Consider the following 19,564-nt stretch of genomic DNA (forward strand, 5'->3'; position numbering starts at 1 on the left):
TCACATTGACAGTGACAGTGAAATTTTTTAGGATTAAACCGTTCTACAAGGCATACTGACTGTGTGATCTGCTGTGGTCTCATCAGAAACAGACTGAAGGGAGGATGTTGCCACCAACTTCCGGATCTGGTCTAACAGGAGAGGAAGCTCCATCTTTAACCACTTGCAGGGCACAATGCTTCTGTCACTGGCTACACTCATGCATGTGTATACCTCTTCTGGACTCACTCCTTTCTTCTCCCCATCCTGGCACAGACATAAAGGATAGACTAAAATACAGACACTAAATTTAGTCAGAATACCAGGATAATGACAGGCCAGGAAGTTGACTTGCTCTAATTAGCTGAATCAGCTTCAGTCCCTCCTCTTTCATCAACTTCTGCCTCAATGATTCCAGGTCTTCAGGGGAAGGCTCTTTGGGTTTCATTGACAGGGCAGGGACCCGTCTGACGGGAGATGGAGGATGAAGCTTTACAGGGAGGGGTGCAGGCTCTGGACGAGCTAGGTCACACATTTCACACACTGTAGCAGGAGAGTAGTTCAGATAGGTACAGAACTGACAGACCCACTGTTTACAGAGACACAGAGAGACACATAAATTATACAAATATCAGAAAATTTTCTGCAGGTTTCTGTGCTAGCAGCACATCTCGAGCTATGATCAAACTTAGACCTAACATTCTATTGTCATATGCTTATACATATTTTACTTTATTTATTACTATTGTATTAAGTATTATTATGATGATTATTATTATTGTTGATGATGATGATTTTATTATTATTACACACACACATACAGTTAACTGACCTGGCTGTCAGGGTCTCCAGGCATGCCCAGTACTGGTGCTGGTGGTCTGGGAGGGGTGATGGGTGGGTTTGATGGGGTTAATAGAGGACGTGTGGCCAAACGAGGTCTTTCACACACTTCACACAGAATACTGCTGGCTGTATTCACCATGGTGCAACTCTTACACTGCCACTCTGAGAAGAACACATTAAATTACACACACATCAGTTGACCTGATTCACATTATTAACCACTGATTTCTTAAGAAGTAAATAAGCTTTGGCTAATGGTTAAATAATGGGCTAGTCTGCAGCAAGAGTACTGAATGAAGGGCAGTGGTAGCTGTTCAAAATGCCACTCTACCACTTTCGCCATGACGTCATTTGTATGGCAGCACGTAGGGCTGTGCAATTAATTGAATTTTGATTTTAATTTCGGGTCTCAACAATCACAAAAACTATGTAATCAAGAAAAAACAATTATTCGACACTTTTGCCCCTCCGGAAGCCAAAATTCTCTCAGCTTATACAGTCAGCAGAGTAAGTCACGTACGTGGTATCTGATGGCATTTAAAAATCAGTGCGGGTGAAGACACCAGAAAGAGCGCAGCCACAAAAGTCTTTGGTCAGCAAAAGAAGAAGAAGCAATTCCGTTGTTTGAGAACAGTTTTGATTCGAAGAAGCGGACATGGATCAAAAACATATGTGCAAGATTTGTGAAGTGGTGTCGGCGCCACTTTTTATACATTTGAATACATTTTAAATCATTTGTTTTAAGGAGAATTCATTGTTTTGTTCGATAAATGCAACCTATTTCCAAAGTCAATGAGTGATCGTGTAAAATAATCCTGATTTCAATAATGTCCAAAATAATCGTGATTATGATTTTTTCCATAATTGAGCAGCCTTAGCAGCACAGCATGTGTTACACTATAATGTCTGTTTTTCCTAGTCAATACAGCAGACACCGCTAGGTCTTGTAAAAACAGGAGACAAGGTGTGTCTCATTATTGGGAGCTCATAAATCAGAGTTGGTAATGATCCAGTAGAGACCGAAGGAGATCACTGTAGACGGAAAGAGCTTCTGTCGGCTGTCCTATGATGACCAGAGATGATAGTGACCTGTCCCTTACTCTTACAGAGTTTTTAACTGAATTTCCAGACTTCCTGTCTGATTTAGTGCTTAGTTCAGATAAAGTCATTATAGTGGGAGATTTTAACATTCATTTAGATGTTGAAAATAACAGTCTAAGCACTGCATTTAATTCTATATTAGATTCAACTGGTACTGGTAACTCATCTTTATTAGACTTAGTAAATTTATCTCTAGTATCAGGCTGCGTACCACAGGCCTTTAAGACTGCAGTAATCAAATCCTTACTTAAAAAAGCCTGACAATAAGGGTGGGGACCGGGATGCAGAGACCCAGTCTAAAACGCCTCTCTGCAGTTTCCTTAGAGCCGCCGCCCCCCTCAAACCACATAGAGACTGTGTCTGCCCCTCGAACATATAAATCAAATAAATCAGAAGTTAACAGAAGAGGAGTTATTCATAAAAACTTAATAAAAATTAAGACCACTCCTCTTATTGAACAGAAAAACAGAACTGTCAAATGTGGACTATTAAATATTAGGTCCCTTTCATCTAAATCTTTGTTAGTAAATGATTTGATAACTGATCACCAAATTGACCTACTTTATCTTACTGAAACCTGGTTACAGCAGGATGAATATGTCAGTCTGAATGAATCAACCCCCCTCAGTCATAAAAATTATCATGTTCCTCGAAGCACAGGTAGAGGTGGAGGAGTAGCTGCAATCTTCCAATCAAACTTATTATTAAACTTTAATTCTCAGATCAGTTATATCTCATTTGAGAGCCTCACTCTTAGTCTCTCACATCCAAACTGGAAAACACAAAAACCAGTTCTACTTGTCATTGTGTACCGTCCACCTGTCCCTTACTCAGAGTTTTTAACTGAATTCCCTGACTTTCTGTCTGATTTAGTGCTTAGATCAGATAAAGTCATTATAGTGGGAGATTTTAACATTCATGTAGATGTTGAAAATAACGGCCTCAGCATTGCATTTAATTCTATATTAGATTCAATTGGTTTCATTCAAAATGTTAATAAACCCACCCACTGTTTCAATCACACCCTTGATCTTGTTCTGACCTATGGCATCGAAATTGAACATCTAATAGTTTTTCCCCCAAATCCTGTTTTGTCAGATCATTCTTTAATAACTTTTGAACGTAAGATGATGGATCATGCAGCATTTGGAAGAAAATTCCACTACAGCATCTGACTACGCTGTTAATAAATTTAAGAAAATGATTCCATCTTTATTTACATCTATGCCAAGTATAAACATAGTGGAGGGCAGTTGCTTCAATCCCACTCCCTACCAAATTGATCATGTTGTTGACAGCGCTGTAACCTCACTGCATGAAATGCTTGATTCTGTAGCCCCTCTGAAAAAGAAGTTAGTGAATCAGAGAAGACTAGCCCCATGGTATAATTTACATCTTCATACCTTAAAGCAGGCATCACGAAGGCTGGAAAGGAAGTGGCGTTCCACAAACTTAGAGGAAATTTTTCTAGCCTGGAAAAACAGTCTACTAACATATAAAAAAGCTCTCCGCAAAGCCAGAACTGCATACTATTCATCACTAATAGAGGAAAATAAGAACAATCCCAGGTTTCATTTCAGCACTGTAGCCAGGCTAACAAAAAGTCACAGCTCTGTTGAGCCCAGTGTTCCCTTAGCTCTCAGCAGTGATGAATTTATGAGTTTCTTTACAAATAAAATCACAACTATTAGAGATAAAATTCAGCAGATGCTTCCTATACCTGCAATAAATGAATCTTCTACTACAGTAGCTCTTGAATCATCTGTAGGACCTCAGTTATGTTTAGACTGCTTCTCTCCCATAGATCTCTCTGAATTTACATCAGTAGTTGCTTCATCGAAATCATCAACGTGTCTCTTAGACCCCATCCCGACTAGACTGCTTAAAGGCACCCTGTCATTAATGAACTCATCTTTATTGGACTTGGTAAATTTATCTCTAGTATCAGGCTACGTACCACAGGCCTTTAAGACTGCAGTAATCAAACCTTTACTCAAAAAGCCTAGTCTTGATCCAGGAGTCTTGGCTAATTATAGACCAATATCCAACCTGCCATTTATTTCTAAAATCCTAGAAAAAGCTGTTGCTAAGCAGCTATCAGACCACTTACACAGGAATGAACTATTTGAAGATTTTCAATCAGGATTTGGAGCACATAATAGTACAGAAACAGCACTGTTGAAAGTCACCAACGATCTTCTCTTAGCCTCAGATAATGGACTTGTTTCAATACTTGTCCTCCTAGACCTTAGTGCAGCATTCGACACCATTGACCACAACATCTTATTACAGAGACTGGAGCATGTGATTGGTGTCAGAGGAACAGCATTAAAGTGGTTCCAATCCTATTTATCAGACAGATTCCAGTTTGTTCATGTCCATGATGAACCTTCCACTCGAACAAAAGTTAGTTATGGAGTTCCACAAGGCTCTGTGCTAGGACCGATTCTGTTCACCCTGTACATGCTTCCTTTAGGATATGTCATTAGGAAGCACTCTATTAATTACCACTGCTATGCAGATGACACTCAGTTATATCTATCTATTAAACCTGTTAACACAAACCAGTTAACCAGACTTCAAGCATGTCTAACTGACATAAAGGCCTGGATGACCAGTAACTTTTTACTTTTAAACTCGGAGAAAACAGAAGTCATTATATTTGGGCCAAAAAATCTCAGAAATAACTTTTCTCAAATTATAGCTACTCTAGATGGCATAACCCCGGCCTCTAGCACTACTGTAAAAAACCTTGGAGTTATTTTTGACCAGGACATGTCCTTTAACTCACACATAAAACAAATCTCTAGAACTGCATTCTTTCACCTGCGCAACATTTCCAAAATTAGGAACATCCTGTCTCAAAATGATGCAGAAAAACTAGTCCATGCATTTGTTACCTCAAGGCTAGATTACTGTAACTCATTACTATCTGGATGTCCCAATATCTCCATAAAAAGCCTCCAATTAATCCAGAATGCCGGAGCCAGAGTCCTGATAGGAACTTGCAAGAGAGATCATATTTCTCCTATATTGGCTTCTCTTCATTGGCTCCCTGTAAAATATAGAATAGAATTTAAAATCCTTCTTCTCACATACAAATCCCTTCATAATCAAGCTCCTTCATACCTCAAAGACCTCATAGTACCATATTATCCCAATAGACCACTTCGCTCTCAGAGTGCAGGTCTACTTGTGGTTCCCAGAGTTTCCAAAAGCAGAATGGGAGGCAGAGCCTTTAGTTATCAAGCTCCTCTCCTATGGAACCAGCTCCCAGCCTGGGTTCAGGAGGCAGACACTCTCTATACTTTTAAGGCTAGACTTAAAACCTTCCTCTTTGACAAAGCGTATAGTTAGGGCTGGCTTCAGGCAACCCTGAACCATCCCTTAGTTATGCTGCTATAGGCCTAGACTGCCCGAGGACCATCGGTTCACTGAGCTCTCCTACCCTAACCCCCCCCTTCCCCTCCATTCTCTTCTCTCCTCCCACCTCATGTATATTCCACCATTGAATCTTACTAACCTTGTGCTCTCTCTCTCCCCTAGTTTAATTGAATTGAATTGTAATCACCTGAATCTGCTACACCTGTGACTGGCTGCATAAAAGCAGAGCAGCAGCCACATGTCTTGCATGCTAGTTTGTGATGTTGCCACATGGTACTCACCCTCCAGCTCTGCCTGACTTGATTTCTGCTAAACCATGATTTGACACTTGAGCCCACTTAACCTGCGCCTGGAAATGCCTTTCTTGTTCCTGGAGATGTAACTTGAACTTTCGAAGGTATTACTTGACTCTTGATTATTCGACTCTCGACTTGGATATTCGAAGGCATTATTTGAACCTTGACATTTGATTCCTGAACCTTGGAGGCCAAGTCTGTTTTTTGGAAGGCCAAACTTGATCCTTAAATGCCTTATTGGTTTATTGAATGCCAGACTTGTTACCTGGCAGTTCAAAGGACCCTTAAAGGCAGAACGTGAACTTTTGAAGGCAGAACTTAACTGTTAAAAGGCAATATTTGTCATATGACAACCTAATCTGATTTGACTTGCATGGACATATTTGGATTGCTGAGGGCATGATTGTTCCAACTTGAACCTGGAAGATATAACTTGTTTTCTGGACCGGAGGTTGGTGATTACTGGATTAATGTCATATGAGAACCTAACCTGATTTGTCTCACAAGGACCTATTTGGGATTGTTGAGGGTTTGATTGGATTGCTGAGGGCCTGTCTGGATTCCAACTGTTCCCACGTGTACCTTGAGGACTAAGTTTGTTATCTGGACTGGAACTTGGTGGTTACCGGATTGCTTGATGCGAACTATTGGACTTCTGAAGAGCTTATTGGACTCTGAAGGCGTATCAGACTCTGTATCAATAAGCTGATCTGTGACTGCCTGACATGTACCCTGTAATGCTCATTTGACTCTTTATACCTTGACATGACCTTAAGAAATACTTTGGTTCTAGAAACTAAATAGTATTTGATCTTCAAGTTTCTAACCTGGACCTAAAGGGAATTTATTTTGCTGGCTTGATCTCTCATTGTTATGAAGTCTAGTATAGGGTTTACTGTAGTATAGGGTTCTGTTACTGTCTTAGTTCTCTGTTCTAAGTTGATTTCTATTTTGATTCTCCCTAGTAAATTAAGTTAGTTTTTGTATGCCTTACAGTCTTGAAGATTCCTGAGTTAGTATTCAATATTACTTGTTCAAACCTAGACCTGTCATGTTCATTATTTTATTTTGTACTTTAAAATACAACATTGTAAAACTCATTCCTCTCAGTTCAGCACCTTTTCTGAGTTCAAACTTAATTCTTTTTTCTGGTGAGTAATCCTGACAGTTCCAAGCCAAAACTGCAATGACCTTGTACTCTCTATATTCTGTGGTCTGCTCCCAGGTTATCACTGGGATACATCAAATTTCAGATAACTTTATAATACAATGAAGGTTTTGATAATGCAGTGCGAAGTGCTCTACAGAGTGCATTTGATGAATGTAAAGTTAGCACAAAGACACTCAAATATATCTGATGTATGTATTTGTGGGAGTTTTACAAGATGTCAAGGGGTGACTTGAATGTTTGCTTGACCTCTTGATGGTATGTGGTTCTGTCTGTTTTATTAGTTTAGTGTTTTAGGGTAGAGGGTTGTAAATAACTGCCAACAATTTGTTTCTTTGATGGTAAGAAGACTGAACATAGATACCTGAACAAACAATGTGGGGGTCTGTTCAGGATTAGTCCACAGTACTGCATATAAACCTGGTGTTGTAACACAGAGGCAGAGGATATCTGCAAGGACGTCCTCTCCGACGTGATTAAACCTGAGATGATTCATCATACTTGTGGTTGTTTCTGAGAATTAGCAACTCTCAAACGTAAAGAAATTTCTACCACAATTTGGCAACGAGGATGGGATGGACATGCCACTGACCAGCGCCTGTTCTGGACCGAAGGAACCACCGGTGGTAAAATTTAAAGATTAAAGGAAAATTCCGCTCTGACAAACGGAGGGCCTGGAAATCCCGCCTGAGGTCAGAACAGGTGGCGGACAGTGGATGATCCATTCAGTTACTGAGTGAGTACCATGTTATGAATTATATTTTTAGTCTGTTTTTGGTCTATTGGTCTATTGTTAATGTTGTTAATGAAAAGTAAGTAATGAGAAGTAAGCTATTATTGTTTATGAGGAGTGAGTGTATTATTGTCTATTAGATTGGTCTTAGAAATCATCCCACAAAATAAATTGGGTGTGTGAATGTGATGATAATTTCATAAGTTTTGTGGTGATTCCTTCAGTGTCTTGTATGCACAACGTGTGTACAATAAGGGTACGTTGCTCAGAACGAATGTGTCATACAAACTACCTGGCTGAAGAAAGTTACCCAAAGTTAGCGTTTGTCTGATAAGATCCGACCATACGATGAGATGGGAAGATCAGTGTGAATGAGAACTTATTGTGTGTGTATGTTATAAGCCCAATGAAAGTGTAAGAACCAGTCCCAGTGAGTCTAGGAACATGGGGAATAATCCGGGGAAATTAGAAATCCTGTCTGACCCTCTGACAGGCCCTGCTAAAATAATGGCAGAGAAATGGGGTAAATGTGCGGTTGAGGAGATTCCACTATGGCACGCCATCACTGAAGGGGTGTTTCCATTGCAAGGCACACTTAGCACAGACCGTTTGAAGCGTTGTAAAATATTGTTGCAAGAAAGAGAAGCGGAAGTGACAAAGAAAAGAAAAGGGAAGAAAATTAATTGGCACTCTTTCCAGAAATGGGAAAGGGAGGCAGAGGTGAAAGAAAAGAAATCCACTGCAGAATCTGAGCAACTCTATCCTGACCTGTCTTCTCTTTACATAACCCCTAAACCAGCGAAAACCCAGACTGAGAAAAAAACTCAAAATTCACCTGATCCTTTGAGCAGAACAAAGTCTCCCCTAGCAGCTACGTTCGACTACTGGCTGAGGAGCCAGACCAACAAAGGGGAAATACACCAGATGCCCATGATGACGTTCCCTAACCCTCAGCCTATGCCACAAGACGCACAGGCACAGGCCAACTGGAATCCAGAAGTGCTCGTCTACAGACCATGGCAGTCAGATGAACTGAAGGAGGTTGCGGATGAACTACCGGACCCCCAAAAAACTGGCGGTGAGAAATGGGTAACAGCAATGCAGCAATTACTCACTATGTATAACCCTACGTTACAGGAAGTAGAAGCTGTGTGCTGCAGGTTCTTCAAACTCCGGTGGGCAAACATCAGACCCACAACATGGTCAACCACGGCAACAGTAGGGTTCCGACAGTTCACCACCATGATGGACACCCTGTATGACACTGTGCGAGCTGCGTTTCCGTTGAGAGTCTGCTGGCCTGAGATTCACAATACCAGACAAAAAGAGGGGGAGTCAGCAGCTGATTATCGCACCCGCATGGAAACGGTATTCGCTGCACACTCACCTGTTGAAAACTGCATTAGTAAATGGTCTTTATCCTGGCTTAAGGAGCAGCGTGATGACATCATGTGTAGGCTGGGAAACAGAGACTTTGCCAGATGTATGGACACATGTCTTACACGCAGAGAGAAACCGAGTGGAGGCTAACATGAACCAGGTAAAGACTCTTTAAACTGCTCAGTTGATGTATTACCAACAGGGAACGCAAACCCTCAGAAGGGGCCTGAGGTCATGACAACACACTCCAAAAGGCCAAAGATTTCTGCAGGATCAGCGTCAAAAAGGACAGCCTAACACGGAAGTACGGTGTTACACTTGTGACGGATATGGACACATCTCCCGTAACTGTCCTACAAACAGGAGGAGGACTTCACAGGAGACAGAAGTGCAAGAGAAACCCTGGCCACATGCTCTGCCCCAGGGACTTGCTGTGCATTCACCAGGGTTCCAGGCTCCTCAAGCATAGGAGAAAGGGGAGGCAGGTCAGAACATCGCACTACACGGAGACACATGTACAGTTCTACAGCCACACACTAATAGACCAGCTGTTACATACCATCAATACATATAACTCACATCAGACTCAAAAACACTACCTAGATTAACTCTTAAGATACAAGGAGTAAATGTAACATTCTTAGTAGATTCAGGGGCAGAGGATTCTGTCATTCAATCTAAATTGCTCCCAAATGCACAGAAAACAACACAATACCTAAAGACAATAGGAGCATCAGGCATTCCTGGTCTTGAACCACTATCAGAGCCACTGACAGTGTGATTACAGAGGTGACAGTGTGTTCCTTTTGTCAGATGTATGTCCTGTAAATTTAATGGGCAGAGACCTCATGTGTGCACTAAGGGTTGATGTTAAATGTGAGCCCACAGGCATTAACATAACTTGTGCAACAGCCGGTCTATATCCCTTCTCTTTGTTACAAACTGCCTGTTATTACTCATGGGATCTCATACAGTTCCCTGACATAGATAAATTGTATTCAGTGGTGCCACAGATAACACAGGCACCTGCAATCCTACAATGTATTTCTCATGTTTCGGCAGAAAACAGAGATATCACATATGAAGAAACTTGGACTACAACTGACAAAGACACACTGGAAATAAACTCAGTATTAATTGGACACAACTGTGCAGCAGCTGTAGTAAGCCTCTCTAAGTCACAATTAGCTGTGTTTACAGAAAGGGGTTTTGTTCCACACATTGCATTGACAAAGCAATCATATCAGTCCTGGGAAGATATAGGTTTGTGGGTTAAAACAGCCCTAGAGGTTACAGAGTGGCAACCACAGTGTGATGGTAGATTATATTGCAAATTATTGAACATTACATTCTGCTCCTTACATATCCAAGTACCAGTTATACGATCTGTTCATAGGTTGTAGCATAAAGAAACGTTACTCCTCATGCCTCTGATGGCTGACGAGGAAGCATTACTTTCAACAGTGCCTAGCAAATTGTGGGCTACAAGTAAATTTGATTTTGGGGAAATAAAAGGTGCAACTCCTGTTGTTGTACAGCCAAAGTCTAATTTTAGGCCTTGTAAAAAACAGTATACACTAAGTCCTGAAGCTGCTGAAGGCATTGCTCCTATCATTCAGTCACTAATAGATAAAGGTGCTTTTGTGGAATGTCCTCAGTCACCCTGCAACACCCCCATCTTTCCTGTAAAAAAACCAAATGGTAGTTCGAAGCCACTTCAGGATCTCAGAGCTGTGAATGCAGCTGTTCACCAAGTGGCTCCTACAGTTCCAAATGTAATAACACTAGTGTCCCAAATTCCAGTGGATGCTCGTTGGTATTCTGTTATTGATTTAGCAAATGCATATTTTAGCATTCCTGTTCATCCTGACTCACAGTTCTGGTTTGCATTCACTTTCAATGGTAAATGCTACACATGGACTCGCATGTCCCAAGGGTTTTCTTCAAGTCCTACTCTGTTTACAGTGGCAGTGGCTGAAAACCTCTCGCATTGGGAGAGTCCACGTGGTAGCACACTAGTTCAGTATGTTGATGATTTGTTAATATGTTCCCCAACAAAGCTAGCATGCCAAACAGACACAGTGTCTCTACTAAGTTTTCTGGCAGAAAACGGCCACAAGGTTTCAAAAGACAAATTACCACTTCTCTCACAATCTGTGCACTATCTTGGCCATATTTTAACTCCGGAAGGTCACAAATTGGGTCCTGAACGCATCCAAGCAATTCTGGATGTACCAAAACCGCAAAATAAAAAACAAATGATGTCATTTTTAGGATTAGCAGGCTATTGCCGTCCATGTATTTGTAACTATGCGGAGATTTCCCAACCCCTTAATGACATCACACATGGGGGAAAACATCTGGCCATGACTGACGATTTGACTTGGACTTCGACTGCAGAGACTGCTTTCACAGAACTAAAACAGGCCTTGTCAAGCACACCCTGTTTAGGACTTCCGGACCACACTAAACCATTTAATTTATTTGTATCTGAACGAAATGGCTTCATGTCTGCTGTCCTCACCCAACATGGTGACAAGCAACGACCCATAGGTTATTATTCAAAATATCTTTCTATAACAGAGAGAGGTATGGTACCATGTTTGAGAGCAGTAGCAGCTACTACTGAAGCTGTCTTAGCTACAACTGATATTGTTGCCATGAGTTCTCTTACAGTACATGTCCCCCATGCAGTCCACTCTCTCAAAAACAGCTCATCTTACACCAGCTAGACAGATGCACTGGCAGAATATTTTATTGACAATGTCACATGTTACTCTCAAATGCTGCACTGTTCTTAACCCTTGCTCCCTACAGCTGAAGACAGAGAGCCTCATTCATGCTTAGAGCTTGTAGAAGCTACAGCTAATCCACGCAATGATTTATTTGACACACCTTTGGTTAATGCTGAAGCTGTATTCTTTGTTTTATGGGTCTTCAATGAGGAATCCATCAAATGGGTCACCATGTGTTGCTTATACAGTCTGTACTGAATATGATATAATTGCTAGATTGCCGGTTCGCAACCCAGCCTTTCTGTGTGGAGTTTGCCTGGGTTTTCTCCAGGTACTCCGGTTTCTTCCCACAGTCAAAAAACATGCATGTTAGGTTGATTGGTGAATCTAAATTGCCCATAGGAGTGAGTGTGAGTGTGTGATGTTGTCTGTCTTTGTGTGTCTCTATGTGGCCCTGTGATGCACTGGTGACCTGTCCAGGGTGTACCCCTGCCTTTCACCCGAGAGAGAGCTGGGATAGGCTCCAGCAGATCCCAGTGACCCTGGCTTTCAGGAAAAAGCAGGTATAGGAGATGGATGGATGGATGCTAGATTGCCTTCTCACTTATCAGCTCAGGCTGCAGAGTTGTTTGCCCTAACCAGAGCTTTCATTTTGGGAACCGGAAAACGCATCACCGTCTACACTGACTCTCAATATGCATTTAATGTTTGTCACAACTTCCATGCTTTGTGGAAGAACAGAGGTTTCCTCACCTCAACAGGCAAACCTATTGCCCACAGAATTCTCATTATTAATCTTCTGAATGCCTTATTGCTCCCTACTTCAGTGTGCAAATGCCAGGCCCACACTGGTGCTACTGATCACGTCTCGCAGGGGAATGCAACTGCGGATGGAGCAGCTAAGTCAGCAGCAAATTCACCTGTCTCCCCAGTTCTACAAATGCCTCTGTCTATTCAGGAAAATGTTTTCTCCCTTGATGATGTCTCCTTATTACAGACGGGAGCTGATATGGGTGAGCAAACTGCCTGGAAAAGAAAAGGGTGCACACAACGTCCCTCGGGTATCTGGGTTAGCCCTACTGGACTCCCAGTGCTCCCTAGATCCATATTTCCCTTCCTGGTGAAATTGACTCATGGGCCTGACCATGCATGTTTTCAAAATGGATTGTTTTCCATGCAGAAATGCTACTGCTGTTTCAGTGGCAAAGACATTACTGAAAGAAATCATTCCACGATGGGGACTCCCTTCGAAACTAAGTAGCGATAATGGCTCACATTTTGTAAATAATGTGATACAGAGTCTATCAGTAAGTCTTCAGATTAATTTGAAGAGACACTGTGCATACCATCCAGCTGCCATCCAGGTGCAGTTGAAAGAGCTAATTAGACACTGAAAACCAAACTTACAAAATTAATGGCTGAAACACAACTGTCATGGGTAAAAATCTTACCTTTAGCTCTAATGTTTATGAGAGGCCGCCCACATAAAACAACTGGACTCTCTCCTTATGAGATACTCACTGGACGACCCATGCGAATGACAAATACGCCTTTCCCCCAGAATAAATTAACTTTAACAGGAATGGATGATGAGATATTACCATACTATTGTGCACTTAACCAGACTCTCAAGCTCATTTTCCCTAAGGTAAAAGCTGCCCTTCCTGAACCTGTGGTAGGACAACTCCATGCCATCCAGCCAGGAGACTGAATAGTGGTTAAAGACCTTAGGAGGAAGCATTGGAACCAGCCCCGTTGGACAGGACCATACCAGGTGCTACTGATGACCCCAACGGCTGTCCGGATTGCAGAGAAGGATACGTGGATTCATGCATCCCACTGAAAACCCTTCCCACAGGGTGTCAACGATGAGACGACAACGAGGAGCTGAGAAGATGCACAGACTTTGGGTGCTGTTAGCAGTTTTCATCACTGGAGTGATCACCACTGCAGCCATAATTCAGTCTGCATTCAGAACACACGAAACCACGAAAGGAAGAAGCAAAGACATGTCACCCAGACTCCCAGAAGATGATGTCTTACAGGCAAACAAAGAACTCTTAAAAAGACGCAAAAGACAGTTGTTTGAACAGTCTGAGTGGAAACCTTGGGGGTTTGATGCAGAAGAAGTGCTATCTCAACCCTCTGTTCATGTTAATAGTTGATATTCCTACATTCAGTGGCATAAAAACAACCTTTACGGACCTTATTCTAACATTCTAGCTATTCAAGGTCCTCCAGAAAGTTGGCATTCTCTTTTTCAATTAGAAACACAGCATTGCCCTTGTTTGGACCCTGTTATTAGTTTAGTACAGTCTTTTACAAAATATACATCTGTAAGCGAACACAGCAGGCAATACTGTAAATATTCCCATCGAATGTGGTATGGTGCAACCGCATATGCATATGGACATACACAGGAACAGAAATCTATTTATTTATCATGTGTAGATTGGTTTTGTGATCACATGTTGCCTGCACCATTTCCATTGAATTCTACTCTAGCTGACCCTGTAGAAGTACCTATGCAACCTACAAATATTTCACATTCAGTGTGTTTGTGTTCAAATGGCACAGGGCAGTTTATGGGAATATCACGATGTACAAATCCTGTTGCAGGTCTTACAATTCGGACAATCATGACTGCACATGGGACTAAGCACCAGCCAGCTTCTGGTTCAGTAAATATCACTTTCAAAGATGGACAGACAATTCTAGTAAATGATTTTCTTCATGCTCCTGCATATATGGGTATACCTCCTATTGGAAATTTTTATTGGCTTTGTGGGAACAGAGCATTTCTTTTCCTACCGTCAGGATGTTGCTATTTTGTTAATGTTGCAATTGTTAACTTAGCTTTAGTTCCTGTTAATTTAATGCATAATGTAAACCACATTGAGAGGCGAGAGATAGCAAAATTCTCAACCCTTGAAGCTTTCCATTGGCGTATTTCTTTAGGTGAAAAATGGGGAATTGGGTTGTTACCTTGGTACAGTGTAACATTTTTAGCCGATCACATTGACAATATTACCTATTCAATGTCTGCATTTGCTAATAAAACTATAAAAGGTTTTTATTTACTTCAAGCAAATGACAAATCTCATAAACTAACATTATTAAAACATGAAATGGCTTTAGACTATCTTTTAGCCAAAACTGGAGGCATGTGTTTAACTTTAAATTTGACAGGAGATGCTTGTGTCACTCTCATTCCTGACAATTCTGATAATATGACAAATGTTATAGCAACATTACAACGGATTCGGGATGCGTTTGGGACGTCCGAATCTGCGGGTTTCAGTTTTAGAAATTGGTTATCAGATAAGTTTGGTCCTTGGGGTGCTGGAATTGTGCAAATTTGAATCCCTGTAGTTATTATGTTTGGTATGCTCATGTGTTTTTGTACATGTGCACTCACTTGCATGCGTGCCCTGATTTTTAAATGGTTAGGAGGCGTACTTGGAGGAGAATACACTTCACTTTATGTTAACTTACCAACTGAATCAACAAATACTGCTGAAATACAGTTGAATGAGTGGGCCCTGTGATCTAAATATAGAAACACCCTGAATAATGATGTAACATTTTGTTTCCTTTGATTGCTAATGTCTTGTCTTGAATGTGTTGACACTTTGTGTTAAAAGGGGGGAATGTGGGGGTTTTACAAGATGTTAAGGGATGACTTGAATGTTTGCTTGACCTTTTGATGGTATGTGGTTCTGTCTGTTTTATTAGTTTAGTGTTTTAGGGTAGAGGGTTGTAAATAACTGCCAACAATTTGTTTCTTTGATGGTAAGAAGACTAAAAATAGATACCTGAACAAACAATGTGGGGGTCTGTTCAGGATTAGTCCACAGTACTGTATATAAACCTGGTGTTATAACACAGAGGCAGAGGATTTCTGCAAGGACGTCCTCTCCGGGTCCGTGATTAAACCTGGGATGATTCATCACACTTGTAGTTGTTTCTGAGAATTAGCAACTCTCAAAGAAAGAAATTTCTAAAGAAAGAAAGAAAGAAATTTTTTAAAGAAATTTCTACCACATATTAAATGTAGAATCTCTCCTGCAGACCACATACATTTTTTGAACATGCCCCAAACATGTGGCTCATTTGCTTTGTTCCGAATCAGGAGGCAAAATATATACATTGTTGCATTTTTCTTTTGGGTCATTTGTGTTCACAGGGTAACAGTCACAAGCGCTCCAAAGTTGTAAACAAATGTCATGTGCGAACCAACTCTTCTCACTGGTCAGAAATCTTACTTGGAAGGTGGTGGTAAGGCACCATATAAATAGTAATAAGTAATGAGTAATAAGTTCTTTACCTGGGAAACAAAAACTTGTAGCATCAGCAGCGTGTGTGGTTAGTTTGTTTGGTTATGTTTCTCTGGCTAATGTACCACTGTTCGCTAAACGAGTTAAATGAAAAAAAAAAACCTATGTATTCTCTTGTTTTGGTTGACGGTTTTCAATCGGGAATCCATTACTGCCCCCTCTGTTGGAGTGTGAACCATAGTTGAGTCTGTTGTCCCACTTGTTTTATTCTGCCTCCAAGCGCGATTGCTGTGTTCACATACGCCCAAACAAACTGAACTTTGGGGTTAAACGCTCCCTGTTTCGGGAATAACTGACCAGGTGTGAATACACCCTTAATGAATTCTGGTTTTGTATCTTTAACACACAGACAAAAGTCAGCTTAATGTAACCTCTAACTCATTATCAGCCTTGTTTGGCCTAATAATTTATCACAATATTTCTTTTCTACCCAAATGCCTTTACAACACTCTTTACCAACCCTTAATTCCACTTAAATGGAAACACACAGCACCCCCAACACATTATTGGTGGCTACAAGAAATATTTCATGTACAGCTGGAGAGACTAATGCAACCACAAGGGGGCACAATCCAGTGTCTTCATGTGCCAGTCCCAAGTCCAGGTAAATGCAGAGGGTTGTGTCAGGAAGGGCATCTGACGTAAAATTCAAGCCAAATCAAACATGCAAATCACACATGACTTCCATACCGCATTGGTCGCGGCCCGGGTTAACAACGACCGCCACTGGTGCTGTTGATTTACAAGGTGCCAGTGGAAATTGGAATACTGTTGGTCGAAGAAGGAGAGGAGGAAGGCGTGCTCGTAGGCAAAAAGAGAAGAGGAAGGGCAGAAGTTTAGGACTTAGAGTAGGGACTTTGAATGTAGGGACTTTGTCAGGGAAAACTAGAGAATTGGCTGATATGATGGAGAGAAGAAAGGTGGATATCTTGTGTGTTCAGGAGACCAGGTGCAAAGGTAGCAAGGGTTATAGATTAATGAAGAGGATGAAGGATGAAGAGTGGAAAGGCAGTTGGTCCTGACGACATACCTGTGGAAGTATGGAAGTGTTTCGGAGAAGTGGCAGTAGAGTTTTTGACTGGGCTACTTAACAAGATCTTGGAGAGTGAGAGGATGCCTGAGGAATGGAGGAGGAGTGTACTGGTGCCCATTTTTAAGGACAAGGGAGAGTTGCAGAGTTGAGGAAACTACAGAGGAATAAGCTGATGAGTCACACAATGAAGTTATGGGAAAGAGTAGTGGAGGCTAGGCTGAGGTCAGAAGTGAGAATTTGTGAGCAGCAGTATGGTTTCATGCCAAGAAAAAGTACCACAGATGCAATATTTGCTTTGAGAATACTGATGGAGAAGTACAGAGAAGGCCAGAAGGAGCTGCATTGGGTCTTTGTAGATTTGGAAAAAGCGTATGACGGTGCCGAGAGAGGAGCTGTGGTTTTGTATGAGGAAGTCTGGAGTGGCAGAGAAGATGTTCAAGTGGTGCAGGACATGTATGAGAGCTGTAAGACAGTGGTGAGGTGTGCTGTAGGTGTGACAGGGGAGTTCAAGATGGAGGTGGGACTGCACCAAGGATTGGCTTTGAGCCCCTTCTTGTTTGCTGTGGTGATGGACAGGCTGACAGATGAGGTTAGACAGGAATCTTCGTGAACCATGATGTTTGCAGATGACACTGTCATCTGTAGTGAGAGTAGGGAGCAGGTGGAGGAAAATCTAGAGAGGTGGAGGTTCGCTCTGGAAAGAAGAGAAATGAAGGTTAGCTGCAGTAAAACAGAGTATGTGTGTAAATGAGAGGGACTCAAGTAGAACGGTGAGGTCACAGGGAGTAGAGGTGAAGAGTAGAGGTGAAGAAGGTTGAAGATTTTAAGTACCTAGGGTCAACAGTCCAGAGCAATAGAGAGTGTGAAAAAGAAGTGAAGAGACGTGTGCAAGCAGGTTGGAACGGGTGGAGGAAAGTGGAGGTTCTCCCTGGGAGTGACGAGGATGGATAGGATCAGGAATGAGTACATCAGAGGGACAGCTCATGTTAGATGTTTTGGAAAAAAAGCCAGGGAAGCCAGATTGAGATGGTTTGGACATGTTCAGAGGAGGGACAGTGAATACATTGGTAAAAGGATGCTGAGGTTAGAGCTGCCAGGAAGGAGGTCTAGAGGAAGACCAAAGAGGAGGTTCTTGGATGTAGTGAAGGAGGGCATGAGGATAGTTGGTGTGGGTGAGGAGGATACAGAGGATAGAGTTGAATGGATGCGGATGATTCGCTGTGGCGACCCCTGAAGGGAGCAGCCAAAAGGAAAAGAAGAAGAAAGAAGGATGTGCAGCTGGAGAGAGTGATTTTTCTCAGAAAGAGTTCACTAAAGCAGCTGAATCACACCTGGAATTCCTTTTTAAGCTATATCCAGGGCTAATTTTAGTAGTATTAATTTTGGGGATAGGGAGGGAGAGAAACTGTACCCATTCAATTGTTAATCTAATTTTATTTATTTATTTATTTTTTGCTCTTGGTGGGAAGAGTTTAGGTTGTCTGAGGGTGGTTCGGGTTGGGAGGGAGGTGGGCTGGGTAATGGGTCAGGGTGGAATTGGACTATTGATTTGTGATATTGTTGGAAGTTCACATGAATCAAAATCTATAATTGATAATAAATAGATTATAATGTTTGTAGGTGGCGCTCAGCTTACACTCACATGTAAAGCACCCTGCGAATGCACAGACCATAGTCCATAATAAACTAATGAATGCATAGGCCTACCTACAAAATGAAGTAAAGAAAAAGCCCTGTGCTAGAGGATCAGATATTATGGCAGAAAAAAATATGTTGGCTGGAAACATTTTACTGATGTGTATGTATAAACACTTTAGTGATAAATTAACACTCAGAGTTTATTAAATCTGGCAATTTTGCTGTGTAGGGCTGTAATTTTTAATACACTGCATTAGTAGTTAGTGCAGTCTGACAGAAACAAAATGGGCATGGAGCTTTTAATCACATGAAATGCAGCCATCAAAAGCTATTCACACCTTTCAGGTGGTAGCGCACCCTACCCCCATACCTCTCTGTTGAATTCTGTGTTTTGGGGAATTCACTACAATTTACCATTAGTGAGAGGAACATACAGGCTGACAGCCAGCTGTTGCTGCATTGGTACTTGATTTATTTTCTTTGCATTGCTTTTATTTTACATAGCAAAACTGTGAAATTGTTCAGCTTACTGAATGTAAATGATCTATATAGTTTTGTTATACTGGAAATGTGCAATATAGTTCCACCACGCCTCAAATATAACATGTCCACCCAATATAACAAAATACTATGTACAATTTCCACTTATTTTATCAGTGTTATTACATTGATGATAGTATTTTTATTTTATTTGTATTATGTATATTATGATTACCTTGGGTGTTACTTTTTCAGCCTCCTCTCTGTAATGAAATTACTGTGTACCTCAGAAAAAACACAGCATAAACTTAAAAAAATAAAATAAAATGCAGATATTCAATAATAATTAACGAAGTTATGCCAATACATGTGATATACACACAAAGCAAAATCGCAAGTGTTAAATTAACTCACAGAGTTAATTTAGTTTTTAGTTTAAAAACTAAAAACTGTGTAT

At 41.2% G+C, this 19,564-nt stretch overlaps 1 protein-coding gene across 1 annotated transcript in view; it reads right to left on the minus strand.

Annotated features, from left to right (window-relative positions):
• rnf31 (ring finger protein 31) overlaps positions 1–19,564 on the minus strand; it is a 64,439-nt gene that overhangs the window by 34,882 nt on the left and 9,993 nt on the right. Inside the window, exons 8-10 of the mRNA XM_026312589.1 lie at positions 812–984; positions 335–568; positions 61–246 (exon numbers count right to left, since the gene is read on the minus strand). Of these exons, the coding sequence (XP_026168374.1) occupies positions 61–246; positions 335–568; positions 812–984 (593 nt within the window). The remainder of the gene's footprint in view (positions 1–60; positions 247–334; positions 569–811; positions 985–19,564) is intronic.

The sequence above is a fragment of the Mastacembelus armatus genome, chromosome 17, assembly GCF_900324485.2.
Source record: "Mastacembelus armatus chromosome 17, fMasArm1.2, whole genome shotgun sequence".
Lineage (NCBI taxonomy): Eukaryota > Metazoa > Chordata > Actinopteri > Synbranchiformes > Mastacembelidae > Mastacembelus > Mastacembelus armatus.